Genomic DNA, 18,318 nt, shown 5'->3' with positions numbered 1-18,318 from the left:
CTCTGCCTCATGAAGACATTACGTGTAGGCAGCAGAATGAGCGGGTTCATCAACAGCAGCCATGCAGCCACTAAAAGTAGTGATGTCATGGTTTAATCTATTCTACCTTTCATAACAGATTGGTCTTTGTTGGCTAGAGGACGAAATAATAACATAAACATTCACTCCACAAACTCACACAACCTTTATTTAAAAACATATAAAATATACAAGGAACTTGTACAAAATAAATTAATTCATGCTCCTCTGAGAGAATGGGCTCAACAAAGATCATCAATTCAATATTTCATTCAACACTGGCAGACATCCAGCAGGTGATTCTGTAGATAAGCCAGCGACTCTTCCACATGGAGAGGTAACGCTTGGCCAAGGTCAGCCCGGGATCTGGACAGGAAGGCGTCCACAGCTTCACGAGTGGCCGACCTGGATATCTTATCATCTGGCTTGTAGACCATCGTGCTAACCCTATCGCTTTGTTTACTGATGGAGCTGCACAGGAAGTCTGGGGAGAACATATGAAAGATGTTAGGAGTCAACCAAAGTGGGCCTTTAAGGGAGTCAAGTGAGAACTTTATTTGTTGTTGAAATGCTTTAATATTCAGGTGTTGTGTAAACATTTTGTCTCGAAACGTTAATGTGTAAGCCGTGTCTTGGAGGAATTCGCCATTAGAGTCCATACACATTGAAATCAGCTTTAAAATGTTGATCACTCTCCAAACACTATCAAAAATTTACTTTCACTTTTATGGTAGCATAAACATTTTGATTAGGAGTGAACAAAAATTGATATATATATAGAGAGAGACCCATTCCATAGTCAATGTGCAAAATGTAATATATATATATATATATATATATATATATTACATTTTGCACATTGTGTAAGGAATTAAAGAAAATGGTTTGGTGAGATAAATTCAGAAGTTGTCGGTGGGAAAAATGATGAGACTAAGGCCCTGTTAAGACCTGGTATTAACATCTGTCCTGAGGGATCTGATCTCTCTTTCCCGCTCTATGTACAAATAAACACAAACGTCATTTGCCTGAGATGCATTTACAAACACACAGTCATGTGATCAGATCTCAAGACGCATTAAGGACTCATTTGGGTGCGTTCAGACCTGAACTTTGCACTGAACATGTGTGATCGGGTCACTCAAGACAGATGTTAATTCCAGGTCTGAACGGGTTCTACGAGTTAGTGAATGATGGTAAGAAGAGGACGGGCAAAAAATGTAATCAAGATCAGTCCTGCGATAATTCTAACCACAGTAAAATTTTGGGCTTCACCCTCTTTCCTCTCTGTGCTGTACAATAATAAACCTGCATAGTACGATCCCATATGGCATCAAAGCACACACTGCACATTTTGGCGTCTAAAGTTTTACACAGGCTCCATGCACTATCTGCTTCCTGGCAGCAGGACACTTGTATGGACATGGTGATAACTCCAACTCACAAGACTTTAAAAAGGAGCCGGATAGTTCTGGATATAACAATCATTTATTTTATCATTTCATATCAGCCCTCCACCATCACATCACCTGTTATTTTTGAATTTGTACAATTTATAAGAGACCCATTCCATAGTCACAGCTGCTAATACTGATGCGCTGGTATTTGTAGAAATTAGGAAATCAAACATCTTCACGGTTTCCCAAATTCTCACCTTTCATCGCTACGTTGTAGCTGAGTAGCAACATCCAGAGTAGATGGACCAACTCTTCCCACCTCTTCCACCTCTCGTCACCATCCTGTAGAATGAAATGATCTCAATCACACTGCCACAATCTTTTTCTCATGAATTTATAAGCACATTAAAAGTCAGAAATACCACTACATCTGAGAAAAGGTTGGCTGATGAATGTGAAAACAAGAAGTTAAAAACCCTTTACACAAGTCTTATATTCACCGTGGGGTCTGGTGCGAGAGTGCAATTCTTCAGAAAGTGCAGCAACAGACTTAGTGACATGGGCAGAGAGCTTTTCAGCCGGCATGCATAGTCCAACAGATGTTCCAACAGCTTACATGTCAACAGCTTGCTCTGCAAGCTCTCCAGCAGCAACATCCTGGGAGTTGGAAAGAAATCAGTCAGTGATAGCTTGAAAAACCAGAGAACAAGGCATAGTGCACCTTAAGAATGATTATGTAAATCTTCAGTGTTGTATGAATTATAAAATAATGTATAAAGTTATTAAATACATTTACAATGTTATTTTAAAAATAAATGTTTTGTAAAAAAAACACGCTTTTTTTACTTGAATCATTAAAAGCTTCTCTTAAATTTCTAAATCTTACATCTCTTAAGAAGCACAGATACTTTAAAAGACTCAAAGTTTTTGCAGGCTCAGCCACATAAGGCAATCACATGAGTTCTGACTAGCAGGCCATTACTTTCACTGTTTTGAGCAACAACAAGTAAATCCCCTCTCTCCAGCTGGCTAATGACAACTCCTGTAACTGCTCAATGGGCTGAACACAGTTTAAGTTTACTTTGGTGCATTGGTTACATAATTTCAAGTTAACTATGCGAGATCTAAAGAGAAACAAGTAGATGGCAATGAAAAAGTAAAATTTCTAATCATTCTGAAAATCATTTTGTGAACGCACTCATTATTTACTTATTACCTGAAAACTAATAATGGAATGGAGTTCGTCATTGACACATGATACTTTAAAATTTTATTTTTAACAATTACACAGAGCAGGAGGAGCACAAAAACTTGTTTGGATGTTCTACGAACAATGAACCGTGATGAGATGAAGCGAGAGGAACAGATGAGATTTTTTTTTTGCACTATTTGTGATTTTCCTCATTGAAAATGAGTTGAAATAATTTCCTCAGAAAGAAGGCGTAGTTTTTTATTAAATGTCATATTTTATATCTTAGCTCAATATAAAGGCTGTAATAGAGTGATATTGATAAACTGTAAATGACTGTAAGAATAACAGAGTTATCTTACAATCTAGCAAGCAAGTGGCTACTAGTGAGGTTTAACTTCACTGATTAAAATTTAAAAAACACTTGGGCAAGTGCATGAAGCCTTTGCAGAAAGAGCCAGGGCGAATGTTGGTTTCTTTTTAAGTGATATCACTCACCCTGCTAGCTGATGCAGAGAGCAGGTGAGGATGTCTTCATTGGGAGACTGAAAAATTCAGATTTTTGCTCTCAAATGCATCTGCATTGCATCCAGTCAGGACTCTTTGTTATATTTAACATTATAAAGAGCTATAATTATGCCAAATATATCGTGTAATTATATACAGTTAAAGAAAACATTTCTCCCACTCTCATTTCACCTTCCATTTGAAAGGTGAATACAAAAACCTGCTCAACTTGCTTCCTGCTCCTCCTCACCTGTGTGCTCGCAAAGGCTCACTGCTGATGACCATATGGAAGAGCTCCTGGGCCAGTTTGATAGAGCTGAGAGCTGGAGAGTTGTCCACCTGCAGAGCCAGAGACAGCATCCTCTGGAAGACAAGCACAATTCTGCAGGAGAGAAAGAAAAAAATCTGACTGAGGCCACACATATACATGAGCCTGGAAACAAAACCAACAGAAAACTCATGTTTATGTCCAGATGCTGAATTGGTCTGGCAAAGCCAAGCTTTATAAACATCAGTTATTCACCTGATTTGTTCATCTTTCTCTCTGAATGTTTCTCTATTCTCTCCATACTCTGTCGATTTCACAATGGCAGAAAACAGCCACTTGATGACATCCCTGAAAACAAACAAACAATAAAACATCACCAGAAGAGTGAAAAGTGCTAGCAATTGATGTGATCACAATAGCACAAGTTATTTTGTAATTTATATGTTATGGCTCAACTTTGGGCTGTCTGCTCAAGTTATGTAGCTTCAGGAAGTCTCACACTAGCAATCATAACAGGTTTCACAAACCTGGTTATCTACTGGCTGTGAGTTTGTTTTACATTAAAGCGGTGGAGTTTTTTAAAAAACATTTTCCATCAACAGAGAAGAGCTGTACACGTTATATGCCACTGTAAATACACAACATACTCAATGCAGTAACAAAGCACAAAGTAGAAGCTAGGTTATTGTATAGAAGGCAGTGTGTGGGAATGATCATTCATGTGAGCAAATGACATTTGATGTGATCACTAAAGGTGAACATGCTTTAATTTCAAACATTGTTTTCACTTAATTTATATTAACTATGGTTGGTTTAAAAAATAAAATCACCTCCAAGTAAAAGAGTCCAATTAAAAATCTCCACCAACCTGAAAATCATCGTGAAGGCAGAACTGACTGTATTGCAAAGCTGAATTCGCTTTAGCTTGGTGTACCCAACAAATTGAAAATGTGTAAATATATATATATATATATATATATATATATATATTGTATCACAGTAATGTGCAATGAACTTAAAAAAATGCTGAATCCAACATTTTCTCTGGTTACCAAACTTACCTGACTCGAGGGAACTGATGATCGCATGACAATGTGGCTTTGGTGATAGAGTGATGGAGGGCAGAAACAGAGCGCTTGGCCTGGAAGTCATCCTCCAGGGTCTGCACAACGTACTCCAGGAACATGCGCACAACCTCACATTGATGTTTAATTGTATAGTCCTAGGGAAGGGTCACATGGTGTGACAGGGAGACATGTAAATATGTGAACTGCAACAGTTAATAAGCCTGCACATTTAAATTGTGACTATTATCCAATATTTTCCACTAGTGACAATATCAATAAACAAACATTATTTTAGGGTTTTTGTTGTTTTTGTTGATCTTTCAGAATTGCATTTACAAACAACATTAAGGAACATTTTCAATTAATTTTCCTCAGATGAAACAATAAGTTCATAAAATTGTACCATTGACCCAAACTATAATTCAGCTTCTGAGACAAGAGGGGGAAACAATTAAATGGTCTGAAGGCTCATATATGGTCAAAGTTTGATATGTCCTTTGTCCATACTCTGCATGCACGTCTCCTGAAAGCTTACAGATACAGAGGAGAAGCCAAAATGGAGCAGTACCAGCAGAAATCATGGGGGGGCAGTGTCAGCAATAGTTCAGGTGAGATGATCATAGGACATGGAAGACATTTAAACAATGGTGGAACTCTTTGATAAGATAATATAAGAAGTCCTTTATTAGTCCCACAATGGGGAAATGTGCAGGGGTTGCAGCAGCTAGAGTCAAAAAGACATCACCAAGTAATAAGTATCAATGAAAAAATATATAGAAATATAGGAGCGACTTTTGAGTTGGTAGGAAACTACAGGTGCCTATTGCCCTCTATTGGATGTATTGCTGAGCAACTATCACAACATAAAAGGACACAGGGAAGTACATGGGCAGTGATGACTGTATCGTTTGATAAGGACGTATCTCTGTTTGTACATACAGGAAGCATAAATGATCCTTTCCTCAACAATACTGATTGTATCAAATACTGATACATCACCCAGCTTTGGCATATTTGGAGTATTACCTGATTGACCATGACTGAGGTCAACAACTCCCAGTCCCATGGAACTGTGGTTTTATCAGCCATGTGGTGCCTGCAATCAGAGAGCAGCTTAAATCTCTGAATTCATAAACTTAATGAGAAGAGAGAAGATATAAAAGGCAGATTAAATATTTCTAATAAAAAAGGATACAGATAGTATATTAATATTAACTCTGACTTCCTCACCTCTGTGTCCTCATCAGCAGATTAAACGCCTGCACACACAGGTGATGGGGACGCTGCAGGTTGAGCAGAATGTTGTGGAGTAGATGTTCAGAGATATCTCTGGGAGGATAGAAACCAGGCTGTAGTAGATCAGACAAGAGCTCCAAAGTGCCCTCTGGATAGTCCTCATCAATGGTACTGTAAACTTGGCCCAGGCTCTGATAGCATAGCACCTTTGGAGTTCCAAAAGCTTCGTATTCCACATTAATCTTAGAAAGAAAAAAAAAAACATTGAAAAGAGAAGCTCAGCATTCTGCATAGTATACAACATATGACGTGTAATGAGAGCTACAGAAAATTACAAATACAAAAGCATGAAGAATTGTCTCTCACCAGGCCTCGATATGATCCAGACATTATTTCCTTGAGTGCATCCGGGCACACGAAATGCTTGTCCTCTTCACTGGCTGCCATGATGTTACTGTGAAATCTGTTCTCTTCGTTAACTTCATCACTTTCCTCTTGCCAGAAAAAAGACAGTGGACTGTCAGTTTCCAACTCCCCTCTATACGCCTCGTCCACAGGACTTTCATCCATGTCCTTGGTTTTAGATATTGGCAAAGGAGGTTCACCAGGGATGCTAAAGTAGGAGTTAGGGCTGTTTGAGGGCCTTTCAACTTCAGCCTCGTCTGACTGACATTCAGTTGTGTTTTCGACCTGTGTGCGTTCAGAAATGGGAGGTGGATCGACTTGAGGATCACGAGAGACGGGACTTATGTGTGACAGAGGGTCAGGGTCCAAAAGCTCAGAAGGGTTCATTCTGGTGGTGGAAAAGTGATGGGATGTGTGATAAGCGAGGTAGTGTAAATGTTTACTAGTAAATTCATTACGGTTCTCCTGCTGTTCCTCTGTGACAAGAGACTCAGTGACCTTAGGAGAAGACTCATCAAGTGAAGGTTCCATGCATTGAACAATAGAGGCTGCAATCATGGATTCTGATGCATCATTGTTCATGTCCAGTTGTTTAAAGCTCAGTGACATTTGTGTGCAGTCTTTGGTTAAACGGACAGGAGACTTTGATGTTTCCAAATCTCTGACATGCGCTTCAAGAAACGGGAGTCGTCTTAATTTTATTACTGGTGTGTGAGCACAGGGATGTATTTCATATTTCTTCTTTTGGTTTTGAGGATCCAAGCAACTGAACTCTGGCTTCAGGTCACCACAGTCCTGCTGTGGTGCAAGAACAGTTGAATCTCTTAAAGAGCTTTTCTCCAATTTTAAATCTTGTTTGTTTAAGTGTTGATTTTCATTTTTCATCTTTTCTGTCCCATTTTCTTCATTACATTCAGTCAAGTCTATCACTGCCAAGATATTGGTAGAATGTTGTCTTTTGCGCTTTCTCTCTTCTGGAAATATCCACTTTGGATCTGTGAGGTCAATAATATGCTAGAAAAGGGAAAAATGAAGTGTAAAACAGTTCAGTAAATTATGTGGTTAGATACATAATCACACATATTGTAATACAGTCTTTTGTCTTAGCATATGAGGTTAAAGTTACGGAAGCCCAGGAAGGCAAAATGCTTCTTCTTTTTGTTTGTTATTTAGCAGGATAACACAGAAACAATTGGAGGAATTGCCACACAACTTGGTGGAAACATGCGGTATGGGTCAGGGAAGAACCAATACAATTTAGTTGCAGATCTGGATCGGAGGGTAGATACAGGCATTTCTTTTCACTTTCTTTAATATTGCAAGATAGGACTATTTTTGGCATTTTTGTGAAATAATGCAGTGATCTGGATTTTTTAAAAATCTGTCTTATTTAGGAGACTGATATCTAGGATTGAATTTAAGGGGCTGTGGAGCCTTGGACAGGATTTAAATGATTTTACATTTCTCCTTGCACTCTAAACACAAGGAACATGATGTGTGTTACTAAGATTTGAAAAACTATCATGACCTTTCTTTGGATAGAAGAGGAAGAACATGGAGTAGAGTGAATGTTACATATGTGGATGTATTAAGACACAATTACTGTTTCTCAACAGTTTTATCAGAAAAATATTACAGTGTACATGTATAAATAAATACTGTGATATGTATACAATATACGATACAACAATATGTGGGGGAAGAGTATTGAAACTAACCCTAATCATTCGTAGTTGTAAACACTGCTCACTAATAATAATAATGAATAAAGAATATAATAATAATAACATTACAATTAGCAGCACGGACGTTGTAACAGAACAAGTAGACGTGGCTAGCATTCAGCTAGCATAACTGTTACGGGGATAACTACGGAAAAAACGCTTATTGAAATATACAATGGTAAAAACTGTACAATTGGAAATACCGTCGTGTTTTATATCAACAGTGAATTCACCTGACTGAGGAGGGCGCTAGAGAGCAGGTTGTAACCGTCGCGTGCGAGTGAACTGAGGTTGTATCGCAGACTGTATATAGAGAGGGTTGTATAGAGGAGGAGCTGTTGCTATGGTGACGGAAGGAGAAGTTGTTGTTTTTTTACCGGCAAGACGGTGACGTCAGAGGAGAGGGGCGGCGGCCCGGTCGAGAACGTGGAGCCGACGATCTCTACATCCGAGTCCTCTGAGCTGAGACAGACGACATCGTCCATCGTCCCAGCGTCTCACACCCACACCAGACCCATCTCTCTGCGGCCAATGTTCGCTGATACATCGGCTAAAGAGGGCCGATGATAGCCGCCATGTTGTGTTGAAAACACAACACTGCTGCTCCAGGAAGACATGAAGCCTCTGGATTTAGTGGAAATTCGTAGTTGATACCGTCTGCTAGATCCGATCAGTTCACGATGCTCCAATAGTTCAATACCCCAACACTCAGCTACATCCAAATAACTCGAAACCCCGCCTCATGGTGTGAGTTTACTTTGGATCAACAGCCCAACAATCGCACATGACGTTTGAAGCTTCCTGGTTTTGGTGTTCTCTCATTTTTCCTCTGCATTTCAAAGATTACAACCATACACCGAGTCAGTATGTCGCCAACTGCAGGACTGGAGTGGGAAATCTCCATCTGTCATCGCCATAACAAACAGAAGGGCACTTCTATTTTTGTATCCCCAGAGACTTCATGGACCTGTAGGACGACCCCTCCACCTTTGAGTGCAGAGAAGTTATTGTTTTCTTATCCACAGGGCCACTTATCTCTGTCTCCTTCTCCGTATGTCAGAGAAACATCCCAGCTAGATTGTCACTCACTACATCACATACCTCCACCAAGGCCCAACGGCCCCACATTTAAATTCACTAGATCTGGATCCACACCAGTTTGCACAAACTCGTGAATTTAAGTCATCTTAACATGTCTGATGTTTTTTATTAAGATCCACAGATAATTTTCTGAGAAACAATGTTGAACACATCATTCAAGAAGTAATTTAATATGAAGAAGAATAAAAGGATGTTCTTAAACCACCTTTCTTTTTAAGGTGGTATTTTTTCAACTTGTTATTTACCAAAATATGCAGTCACAACAACAACGAAACTCATAAAAGGAACAATGAAAGTGAATCTAAGTGAAATGTTTTCGGTGGAGTTTCACTGTTTTTGTTACTGGAGTGACTGAATGAGTGACTGGCACTCAGCACAGGAGGATTATGTCAATGTCAAACACCAAATCTCCCAATGAGTTTCTGTGACAAAGTGTAGTCTCACATATCACCACTGGAGTGCACTCATGTTGTGCGACAGATTAAGGAAGTTGACATATTGTCCATATCTAGTAGCCATCACACATGTGAGTGTTGTTCATGTGAATTTCCTTGAAAGTGAATAGTGAACAGAACCAACACAAGCTCAGTGTAAAACTCATCACTCAAACAGACCCTGCGTCCCTGACTATTATACTTTTGTCTTCCTATGTCTCTGATCCCTGCGGATGATGTTCTGTGAGCCCAGTGGAAATGGAACAAAAACTACAGTGTCATTGAAACCCATGTGTAACAATGATATAAACCCACAGTGTCCAGGCCGAGTAGGCTGCAGGAAATAGATGCAATAGATCTCTGCATTTGCTAACCAACCACAGATGACGTATTGAGCCGGGGCCACAAGGTAATTTATAGCTTACTTCTCTGTCACAAGCCCAGATGAGAGCTTTGAGTGTTTTATTTTGTTTGCGTGGTGCATGACATCACTCAAAGCTGCTTCCTTTTGATACAGTGGTGTGAAACGAACACAAACTGGTGTGTTAATTTGATAAGAACACTGTAATTGTGAAAGACACATTGCTTAAGCTGTCGAAAAAGTGCACAATGAGCTTTCAGCCTTGTTTATAACGCCATTCTGTAAAGTGCAATTTCTCTGCAACAGAAAGCGATTATTGTTAGTTTTTTTCAAATCCACATATTGTGGAAAATATCCCAGGAAAAGAAAATATTATTCTGTAACTTTGGCTTGTTTTTCAAAGAAAGGTAAATTGGATGAAAGAAGCTATTAACCTCAGACGGCTCCAACCATTACACTGTGATGAATACCAGGCATGATGAGTCATCAGACTCAGACGTTCAAAAGCTCCTGACACCTATTCAGCAATGCGATAAACTAGCGAGATGGTTATTGAGAGAAACAAAAAATATGTGCGCATAAAATGCTGTGTGCGTTTCTGTCTGCACACACCAGTGTTTGAATTTTGGAAATCATCCTAATCTTTTCCACTCATGTCATGATGCAATAGGGACTCCAGCTTGATAACAAACCAATTATTATTATTATTATCATTATTATTATTATTATTATTATTATTACTATACAGGGTTAAAATATTAAAACAGTGGTTAATGCCGGATCATTGTCAGTCCATCTTACCATGTTCAGGTCTTTAGTTCTGAGAACACAAATATTAGCACAACGTCAAATATTTCAGCAGTAGAATGTGGTCCAAGTTCAATTAGAGAGAGAGGGAGAGCTGTGGAGATGTTTTCGATCCCACATGAACCTCCACACACTCTGCTGCTGCCCATATATGGACACAGATTGAGGATGACCCACCTCATCAGAAACATAACTCACGGTTTCCTGTTTTTAAAGGTGAACAAAAGCATGTCTGTACTCATTAGTAGTTACAGTTGCATTTGGAAGCAGTGGTGTCTAATATAGGGCCAGCTGGCTTTAGATAGAAATGTTTGTTGCGTTCCACGAATAACGTTGGTCTTAAAATAGAAAAAAAAAAGTCTTTGTTTTCAGGCTGTGAAATCAAAACCGTGCCTACCGTTTGTTCTTCAAGTGTTTCTCTTGTGATTAGGGCCTTACTCTTTATAAATGCAGTTAAACCCTTTTCTGAAACATCTTTCACCCATCCATCATCTATACAATTTATCATGTAAGGGTCATGGCTCTGGGGGTTGGAACAAATCCCAGCTGACATTGGGCGAGAGGCAGGCTACACCCTGGACAGTTCGCCAGTGTATCCTTCACACTACCATACACACCTAGTTTCAGATGAACCTAACCCCAGTCTGTGTGTATAGATGACACTGTGTTGTTTCAGACTATTTCGGCACACTGACTTTGTGATGTCTCCCATGGTTGCCTGGCAACCTCTTAATGACGACAAGTTACATGGCCAAGAAATAGTCCTGCACATACGGGTGTTGTGCTTTGACACTTTTTTTAAGTTAAACAAAGGAGATACTGTATATCTTGGTGGTTTGAGGTGCTGAGTGGTCGATATGGTCGTCTTTGTGCTAATCTAATCCAATCCTTTAACGGACCATCAAAAATGTGGTATGGACCTTTCATGAAACCTTAAGGAGACCGAATAAACAAATGTTGAAAAGGAAAAGTCCTTTAAATGCTGATGCAAAAAGGAAATAAACCAAGGCATTCTCAAAAACCCTTTATTTGTGTGGGCAATTCTTGGCAAAAAGGAAAAATGTACCATTAGCAAGACATCAGGGTGAGATTAGGTCTCAAACACTACATGTATGCAGAATTCTTCTGGATTTTTCATCATTTTTCTGTCTAACTGTGATTATTTTCCACTAATCTGAGCCACCTGTACTGTCTAATGAGCTACAATAATATTTTCTGTTCAGTATACATGTCTTATTCATTCTTCACTTCAAGGTTAGTGTGGTGCAACGTGTAGGTGCATTTTTTATCTCCATGAATTAGCCACATGAATAAAGGCTTTTTACCTTTTTCACAGCAAAACACCCTTGATCCATTTCTTCCTTTTTTCTTGTCTAATAAAATTGACCAGTGCTGCACCACAAAGCATGTTGTGTGATTTTTTTACATGTGTTTTTCCAAACAGATGTGCTCCTACTTTAAAAAAAATGTATACTCATACTTTTTATTCCAAATTCTCATGGTGTCACTTGAAACGTCTGAGTCTCAACTTTTGATTTATCTACTTTATATTCTCTCCCTTAGGCTGCAGTGAAGGACCGTCCAATGAGATTCTGAATTTGCTGAAGTCCATTTACTGCTGTTTCCCGTTTATTTGTTGAATGCACTGCTCATATATTGGCAATCAACAGAAGCTCTCTGACAACAACACAGTCGCCTCAATTTGGATCCACTTTACCTGAAAATAATAGTATTCCTCACACCACACTACCAGCACAAAAGGAAACAAATAGTATTTTCTTATTACTTTGACTTTGGGCTGTTTCAGATGATATCCTCAAAGGAGAGCAAGACAAACAAGGACACTCACCTGAGACTAACCGCAAAGCATGCTGGGAACGTTCATCATGAGTGTTGCAACACCACTAAATACATTTTTTGAAAACAAGTCTTATCTTAATGTTTCAGGCCTATTATATAACAGAAATAGTAAATGGATTGAATTAGTTTCTATAGGCATAAAACTCATTGAGGACAGAGAGGAGCACAGAATAAACTTCATTTCAGAGAAGAATGTAAAAAAGAAGTGATTTAAATTTGGAGGTTCTTTTAGAATATAAAATGCAGAAAATATAACTGCTCAGCAACATTCCTGAACAGAAGAAATGGAGAACTATCAGTCAGTGTAACTGGTTCATAAGGACCAAGGAGACAATTGTATGTGTGCGTCGAGGAGCTGACAGTGGGTTTGTGACAACTGTGTTTACCCATTCCTGTCCTAGCCAGACACTCAGTTCTTTGTGACACTGACAGAGGAGTTAGCCAACACGTTTCACAATAATAAGTCAGAGGTCACATCTGCTGTCTTATCACATTTAGCAGGGAATGAATAATATTTAAATAAAGAACTGGTGAACAAATATCCTCAGGGGGGAAAAAAATCCAGATTGTCAAAAAAACTGTCTTCATTGTTTTGAGTGTGCGATCAGCGTCATTAATACTCTAAGACAGGCTGCCTGACATTTACGTAAATCTTCAAAGGGCTATAAATAAACACAAACATTTTCTTGCAAGGACTTGGCAAATAATAAAAGTAGTTTGAAAGCGATGAATAATGTTTCAAAGAGGCTGTCGGAGTGACGAGCCAGTCATAATACACTGAGTTCTGATATTCAATAGTAAAGAAATTTCTAATAATTTCTTCAGAAATATTGGAGAATTTGGGGAGGCACAGTGCATGGTGCAGTGGTCAGTACTCACGGCAAGGTTTCCAGTTCAAATCCCAGACTAAACTGACTGTAGATATGTGTGACCCTCAAAGGATTAGCGGTTCAGATAATGGATGGATGGATATTCTGGCTTGCATTCAATAGTCTCAATGAAACCAAGTCACAGTTTTAGAAAGAAAATATCTTATTTGGTGGAACTGCTCAGAGAAAGTGCCCCCTTACTACTGCTTTGTGCCCCAGTCATTTAAACTCAAATTGTGCAATGTGTTTTATAAGATTAACATGACAGTTTTTGAATAAAATAGGAATTTGAGTACTGTAGCGTAACTTAAGAAAACCTGAAAGTGGTTTAATTAGGGTGCCAGATATAACTATATAAATTCTAATTATATCAAATTTATCACAGATACCTCAGGGTTTTTGGTCTCAATAAGGTCACACACCACAAAATGTTGAAAGAATAGGTTTAAATCAAAATCACATAATGTCCACTCCAAAATTAAATTTCAAGAATTATTAATGAACAGAACAGAATTTCAGGACAAAATAAATCCCTTTAACAAAATAAAAACACTTCAGTTAATTTCAGAATTTGTCCTGAGTCACATGAAAACATATCAGCAACAACATAAAACAATTAATTCAAAGTAAATGTCTTTCTTTTGCTTTCATTCGTTTAAATAGTGTCCATTTGTAAATGTCCAGAAATGTAGTGTGAATGGGAATGTGTGTGTATGTGGGTGTGTGTGTGTGTGTGTGTGTGTGTGTGTGTGTGTGTGTGTGTGTGTGTGTGTGTGTGGGGGGGGGGGGGGGGGATGAGGTCAGTCTAGGTGGTGTTACTGGGATATGAGGGGGAAGGGAGAGTCCAAACTGGGAGAAGTTGTGGCTGTGGGATAGTGTGGAATGGGCACAGTGGTGAGTGCAAGGATAGTGGCAGTCTCTGGGCAAAAGGAAATAATGAGTTTCCAAAGGAGCAATGATCCACAGTTAAAATCCCAAGCTGTTGTTCACGTTAATCATCAGCAAAAAAGGTAAAGTTATCCAAACCCACTCAGATGATTCAGGAAGACGTGGTCCGTCAGTTTTCTTCGGTTTCTTGTGCTTTTCTCCAAAAAGTCACCCCTGTTCCAGCCACTCTTTTGTTTCTCTGCTCCTGCTCTCCTCTCACACACTCTCCTGTTGTTTTTTTCTTCGTTCCCCCTCTGGCACACAGGTGTGTCCCAATCATATGGATTTTAACACACCCCCTTTTCCACAGCCCCTCCTGAGGAAAGGAGCAGTCCAGTCTAATGGCTGCTACAGTAGTGGTTTGGAGGGTCATGGAGTAGAGATATAAATACACACAAAATGGATTTGCTCACACAATAATACTTGTTTCATGTTTTGTTTATATAACTTTGATTTACGGTGAGGGAAATTGTACTCAGAGTTACAATCTGGTAATCTCAAGCAGATGTCTAGTTGCTATGGTTATCTGCAGTTTAGTACACGTCTTACTGTATTACAGCTGTGAACTGGATCGACATATATAATAGACATCCCAGGACCTTTTGGCAAAAAGGCACTACCATGTTTGTAATGTTCTTATTAACTTGCTGAATTTTTATTTCACCCTTATTCTAAAAAATACAGTCGTTCTGTGATATTCCAAGACTGCAGCTCTGCAAACTAATGTCACTAAAGATGCATGTTTAATTTAAAAGGGATCATGATGATGATGGTCATACTTAACTGACTCGACCTAGCAAGTGCATTTTACCAGGATGAAAGTAGATTTTCTTTCAATGATCCTTGTGAATGGTGCTTTGATCTTTGGACCTGGGCACTGCACGGCAACAGGTTTGCTGCCACGGAGCAGCGTGGCAAAGGAGGGAGCTGAGAATCCCCAAAAGCTGCACCAGATGGTCAAGGCAAAGAGACTCCTGTCTCATGGAAATGTGAGGTGACAACTGGAGGCGGAGAGCAACAAGTATGGAGAAAGAACGAGGGGTGAAGTGAAACAGCAGCTTACAGAGCCCACAGGTGACAGTTGTCGCCACAGGAACATGAGAGAGATGGCGAGAAAATGGGATCTGACAAAGCTCGCTGGGAATTGGTGACAGAAGGACGCTGTCTGAAAAGTGTCCAATAGCCACCTCCTCAATTTTCTGCAATGCTGTCCACATCCATGTCATGCTCCTAAGCTGAACAGAGCACAGCTGCCACATGTCCTGCTTCACATTGCCATCTCATTCAGGAGTATTTCAGTGTGCCCAATGACTCACTCTGCAATCTGCGACCCCACGATCCTCTAATGGACAAATATATAGCTATGAACCACTGGAAACAAGGTCAGAGGGCAGAGCTGATAGATGCCAAAACACACTGAATCATATAAGCTTTTATGTATGATTACGAAGATGCCTTATTCTGCTACAGTACAGCATCTCTCATGTGTGGAACATCATCCTGTTCCTTTGTTGTTGCTTTGATCAAACAGTCTAAAAAAACCCATAGCATAGATTTCATGAATGTTTGAATCTAGTGAGGTATAATAAAATTCAAGTGGAAGCTGTTACACTGCTTTAAACATCAGAAGCCTCAGATAAATATCGGTATAAGAAATAAGGTGAGATAATCTTTTATAAAATAAAAAGCCAATCACGCCCATTATGTTTTTTGTTTTGTATCCAACAACAATGTGTTTGTGATCTTTATATTGAAACTCACTTTCAACTAATAGAACACCAGTGAATCAATCATAATAATAAAAAACATAACCAAAATTTAAAAAATAACCGAAATTATGTGCAGTATGTGAGAGAGCAGCATTATGTGCCTAGAGCAATGCTCATGGGTAATAAACAAAGATGTTATCTGTGATATCAAAAGGCACAACTGTTCTACGCAGGCTGACTCAGAACTAACGGAACGAGGTCAAAGTCAAATTCAAAATGATTTAATGAGTATTTGGCCTGGTTGCTGGATGCAGAGGGACACCCAGAATACTAACTATTCACAGTGGTTAGGATTTGGACACAGCACAGTCAGAGGTAAATTGTTAGCACGAGGTCCATAATCTTATTCAATGTCATCTGTGGAGTTGGATGGAAACTACATAAGGAAAACTAAAGAAAAATATATAAACTAATAAGGAAAAATATAAGTCCGTCTTTTGTAAGTTTTATTCTGTAAGTATTTGCAAATGGACCTGAAAGCAGCAGCCTCCATAGCAAAGAGCAAAAAGTGTTCTGCATATGTGATTCATGTAAACATAGTGAATACTGAAGGCACTGTCAGAAGTAGCAGAGTAGTTTCAATTTCCTGAGAGCGATTCTCCCTGTCCTGCATGCCAGCCTTGACCGCAGCTTTCTGTTATCTCTGAAACAGAGTCCAGTGAAACAAAACATGGAGGACTGAGTCAGCTCTTCCTTTCCACCGCCTCATACTATATAATTTCTGCAACCGAGAGTAGAAAGATCAAGCAGCTTGAAAAATACTTGTTTCTGTGCATTGCATGTAAAATATATTTTTTATTGCAAGAGATTATTCTACCTTCTCTGTATCGCATGAGTGTGAAAACTCTTGTTTACAGCCAAGCTAGCATCTACGTGATTTGAGCTAAATCAAATATTAGCATTAGCAATATTAACTCCCTAAGAGGATAGACAGTGTTTGAAGAAAAATGTATGTTGTGTACTTTACTTTACTCCTGATTTGTATTAATGATGCCATCAGCAGGTCAAAATCTAACTAATTTACTCAATCAATTTAGTCAATGAAATCACACATGACCAAAATCCCAGCAGAAGTATAAAGCACAGATTAAATTTTTGTGGTGACATGACTTTGCGCTGCCCCCATCCTCAGGCCCAATTGTACATTTAATGTATTTGGGCAGTTACATTTATTCAAAGCAACTTACAACTGAGGGACAGATACTGATACTGATGTTTCAGTACAGCAGGAGACCATTAAATTTTAAATCTGTTCAGTAAGACAAGACAAAGTGCAGGAGACCAGGTGCACAGGAAGTGCCAGTTACTGATGTTTGGATGTTTACTGACGGAAAAGGCAAGGTTCTTTTTTCCATCTATTGTACCATCTCATGTGCAATTAGCATTTAGCCTCCTTTGAATCTCATTTATCAGTTGAAATACAATCACTTGAGTCAAGCGTCCATGACACATATCATCTTAATAGTTCACAACAATGACCAAACTATCATGTGATCTAAGTCATCGCTTTACTGTCTCAAAATGAAGCCAATAAGGGGATTATACGTTTTTAGGACAAAGGATATTAGATTGAGGACTTTGCCACAGGCCCTCATACTCATCTGTTGCCTCTTAATCCCCATACATTTTTCTCTGAAGTAGCTAAAGGCCCACTGTGCATTTAACCAAACACCTTGAGCCTCTTTTAAGCAGCTACAAATGTGGTATTTTCTTTAAACTTAGATGAAGGAACTAATTCACTCAAGTGTTTTTGCAGGAAGTCTTTTCTCTCGGGTTTTCGAATTGAATATGTAAAGCGCCTTCCTCTGCTGGATGTGCACACAGTCATTACTGCTCTTATTGAAGATGTAGCCCTTTAAACCGCATTCAAATTCAAAGAGCAGCTGATGGAACGTTGATCAGTTCCTAGTTTAAATGCATTAAAATGACTTAAATTACCTATTGAATGAATAATTACAGAGTATTTGAATTTTAAAAAAGGACCACAGGTTTTTTTTAAATGTCCAATTTACTTGTTATCGCCCTTCCAAGCCTTATGAGGATAATTCTTTGGTCTGACTCAGCCCTTGTGTTGATTGTGTCACCCTACAGTTTTCAGAATGACAGATTTGTCTTTAAAACAACCTATCATATATCATATTGGACCCCAATGACCTTAATTTGTGGTTTCAAGAAAAGCAGAGACGTGCATTCAGTTCACAAATAAATCTTTATTTAATAATGGGAGGACTAGAATGGATGACCTGGGAAAGGAAAAAAGATCGACTATTATAGGTAAAAACATTTCCTAATTTTATAAAAGCTAAATAAACAAACACTGAGACCACAGAGATACAACACACTTTAACCCTAAATAGCAGGGACGATAAAGTAGGCAGCGTA

At 38.9% G+C, this 18,318-nt stretch overlaps 1 protein-coding gene across 2 annotated transcripts; it reads right to left on the bottom strand.

Annotated features, from left to right (window-relative positions):
• Positions 1-160: 160 nt before the first annotated feature.
• On the bottom strand, positions 161-8,659 carry simc1 (SUMO interacting motifs containing 1). 2 transcript variants are annotated; one of them, XM_020085930.2, is made up of 10 exons: positions 8,186-8,659; positions 6,046-7,098; positions 5,674-5,921; positions 5,470-5,539; positions 4,438-4,598; positions 3,632-3,724; positions 3,359-3,490; positions 1,913-2,069; positions 1,670-1,754; positions 161-502 (listed from the first exon to the last, which is right to left on the bottom strand). In XM_020085930.2, the coding sequence occupies exons 1-10, from the start codon at positions 8,291-8,293 to the stop codon at positions 291-293; spliced, it is 2,319 nt and encodes a 772-aa protein (XP_019941489.1). In that variant the 5' UTR covers positions 8,294-8,659; the 3' UTR covers positions 161-290. The 2 variants fall into 2 exon arrangements, with proteins under 2 accessions (XP_019941489.1, XP_069387633.1); XM_069531532.1 differs by having other exon boundaries at positions 8,042-8,629.
• Between the last annotated feature and the right edge of the window lie 9,659 nt (positions 8,660-18,318).

The sequence above is a fragment of the Paralichthys olivaceus genome, chromosome 9 (genome assembly GCF_024713975.1).
Source record: "Paralichthys olivaceus isolate ysfri-2021 chromosome 9, ASM2471397v2, whole genome shotgun sequence".
In the NCBI taxonomy this organism is placed as follows: domain Eukaryota; kingdom Metazoa; phylum Chordata; class Actinopteri; order Pleuronectiformes; family Paralichthyidae; genus Paralichthys; species Paralichthys olivaceus.
The sequence above is the reverse complement of the archived record's forward strand: the minus strand, read 5'-3'. Positions and strand labels throughout refer to the sequence as shown.

What these genes read in the sequence shown, in the direction of transcription:
- simc1 (XM_020085930.2), bottom strand. Translation starts at nt 8,293, where the DNA reads ATGGACGATGTCGTCTGTCTCAGCTCAGAGGACTCGGATGTAGAGATC. An exon ending in CCTCAGTCATGGTCAATCAG is followed by an intron (nt 4,599 to 5,469) that starts GTAATACTCCAA and finishes ACCCTTCCCTAG; the next exon opens with GACTATACAATTAAACATCA. An exon ending in GAGAAAGATGAACAAATCAG is followed by an intron (nt 3,491 to 3,631) that starts GTGAATAACTGA and finishes TCTCTCCTGCAG; the next exon opens with AATTGTGCTTGTCTTCCAGA.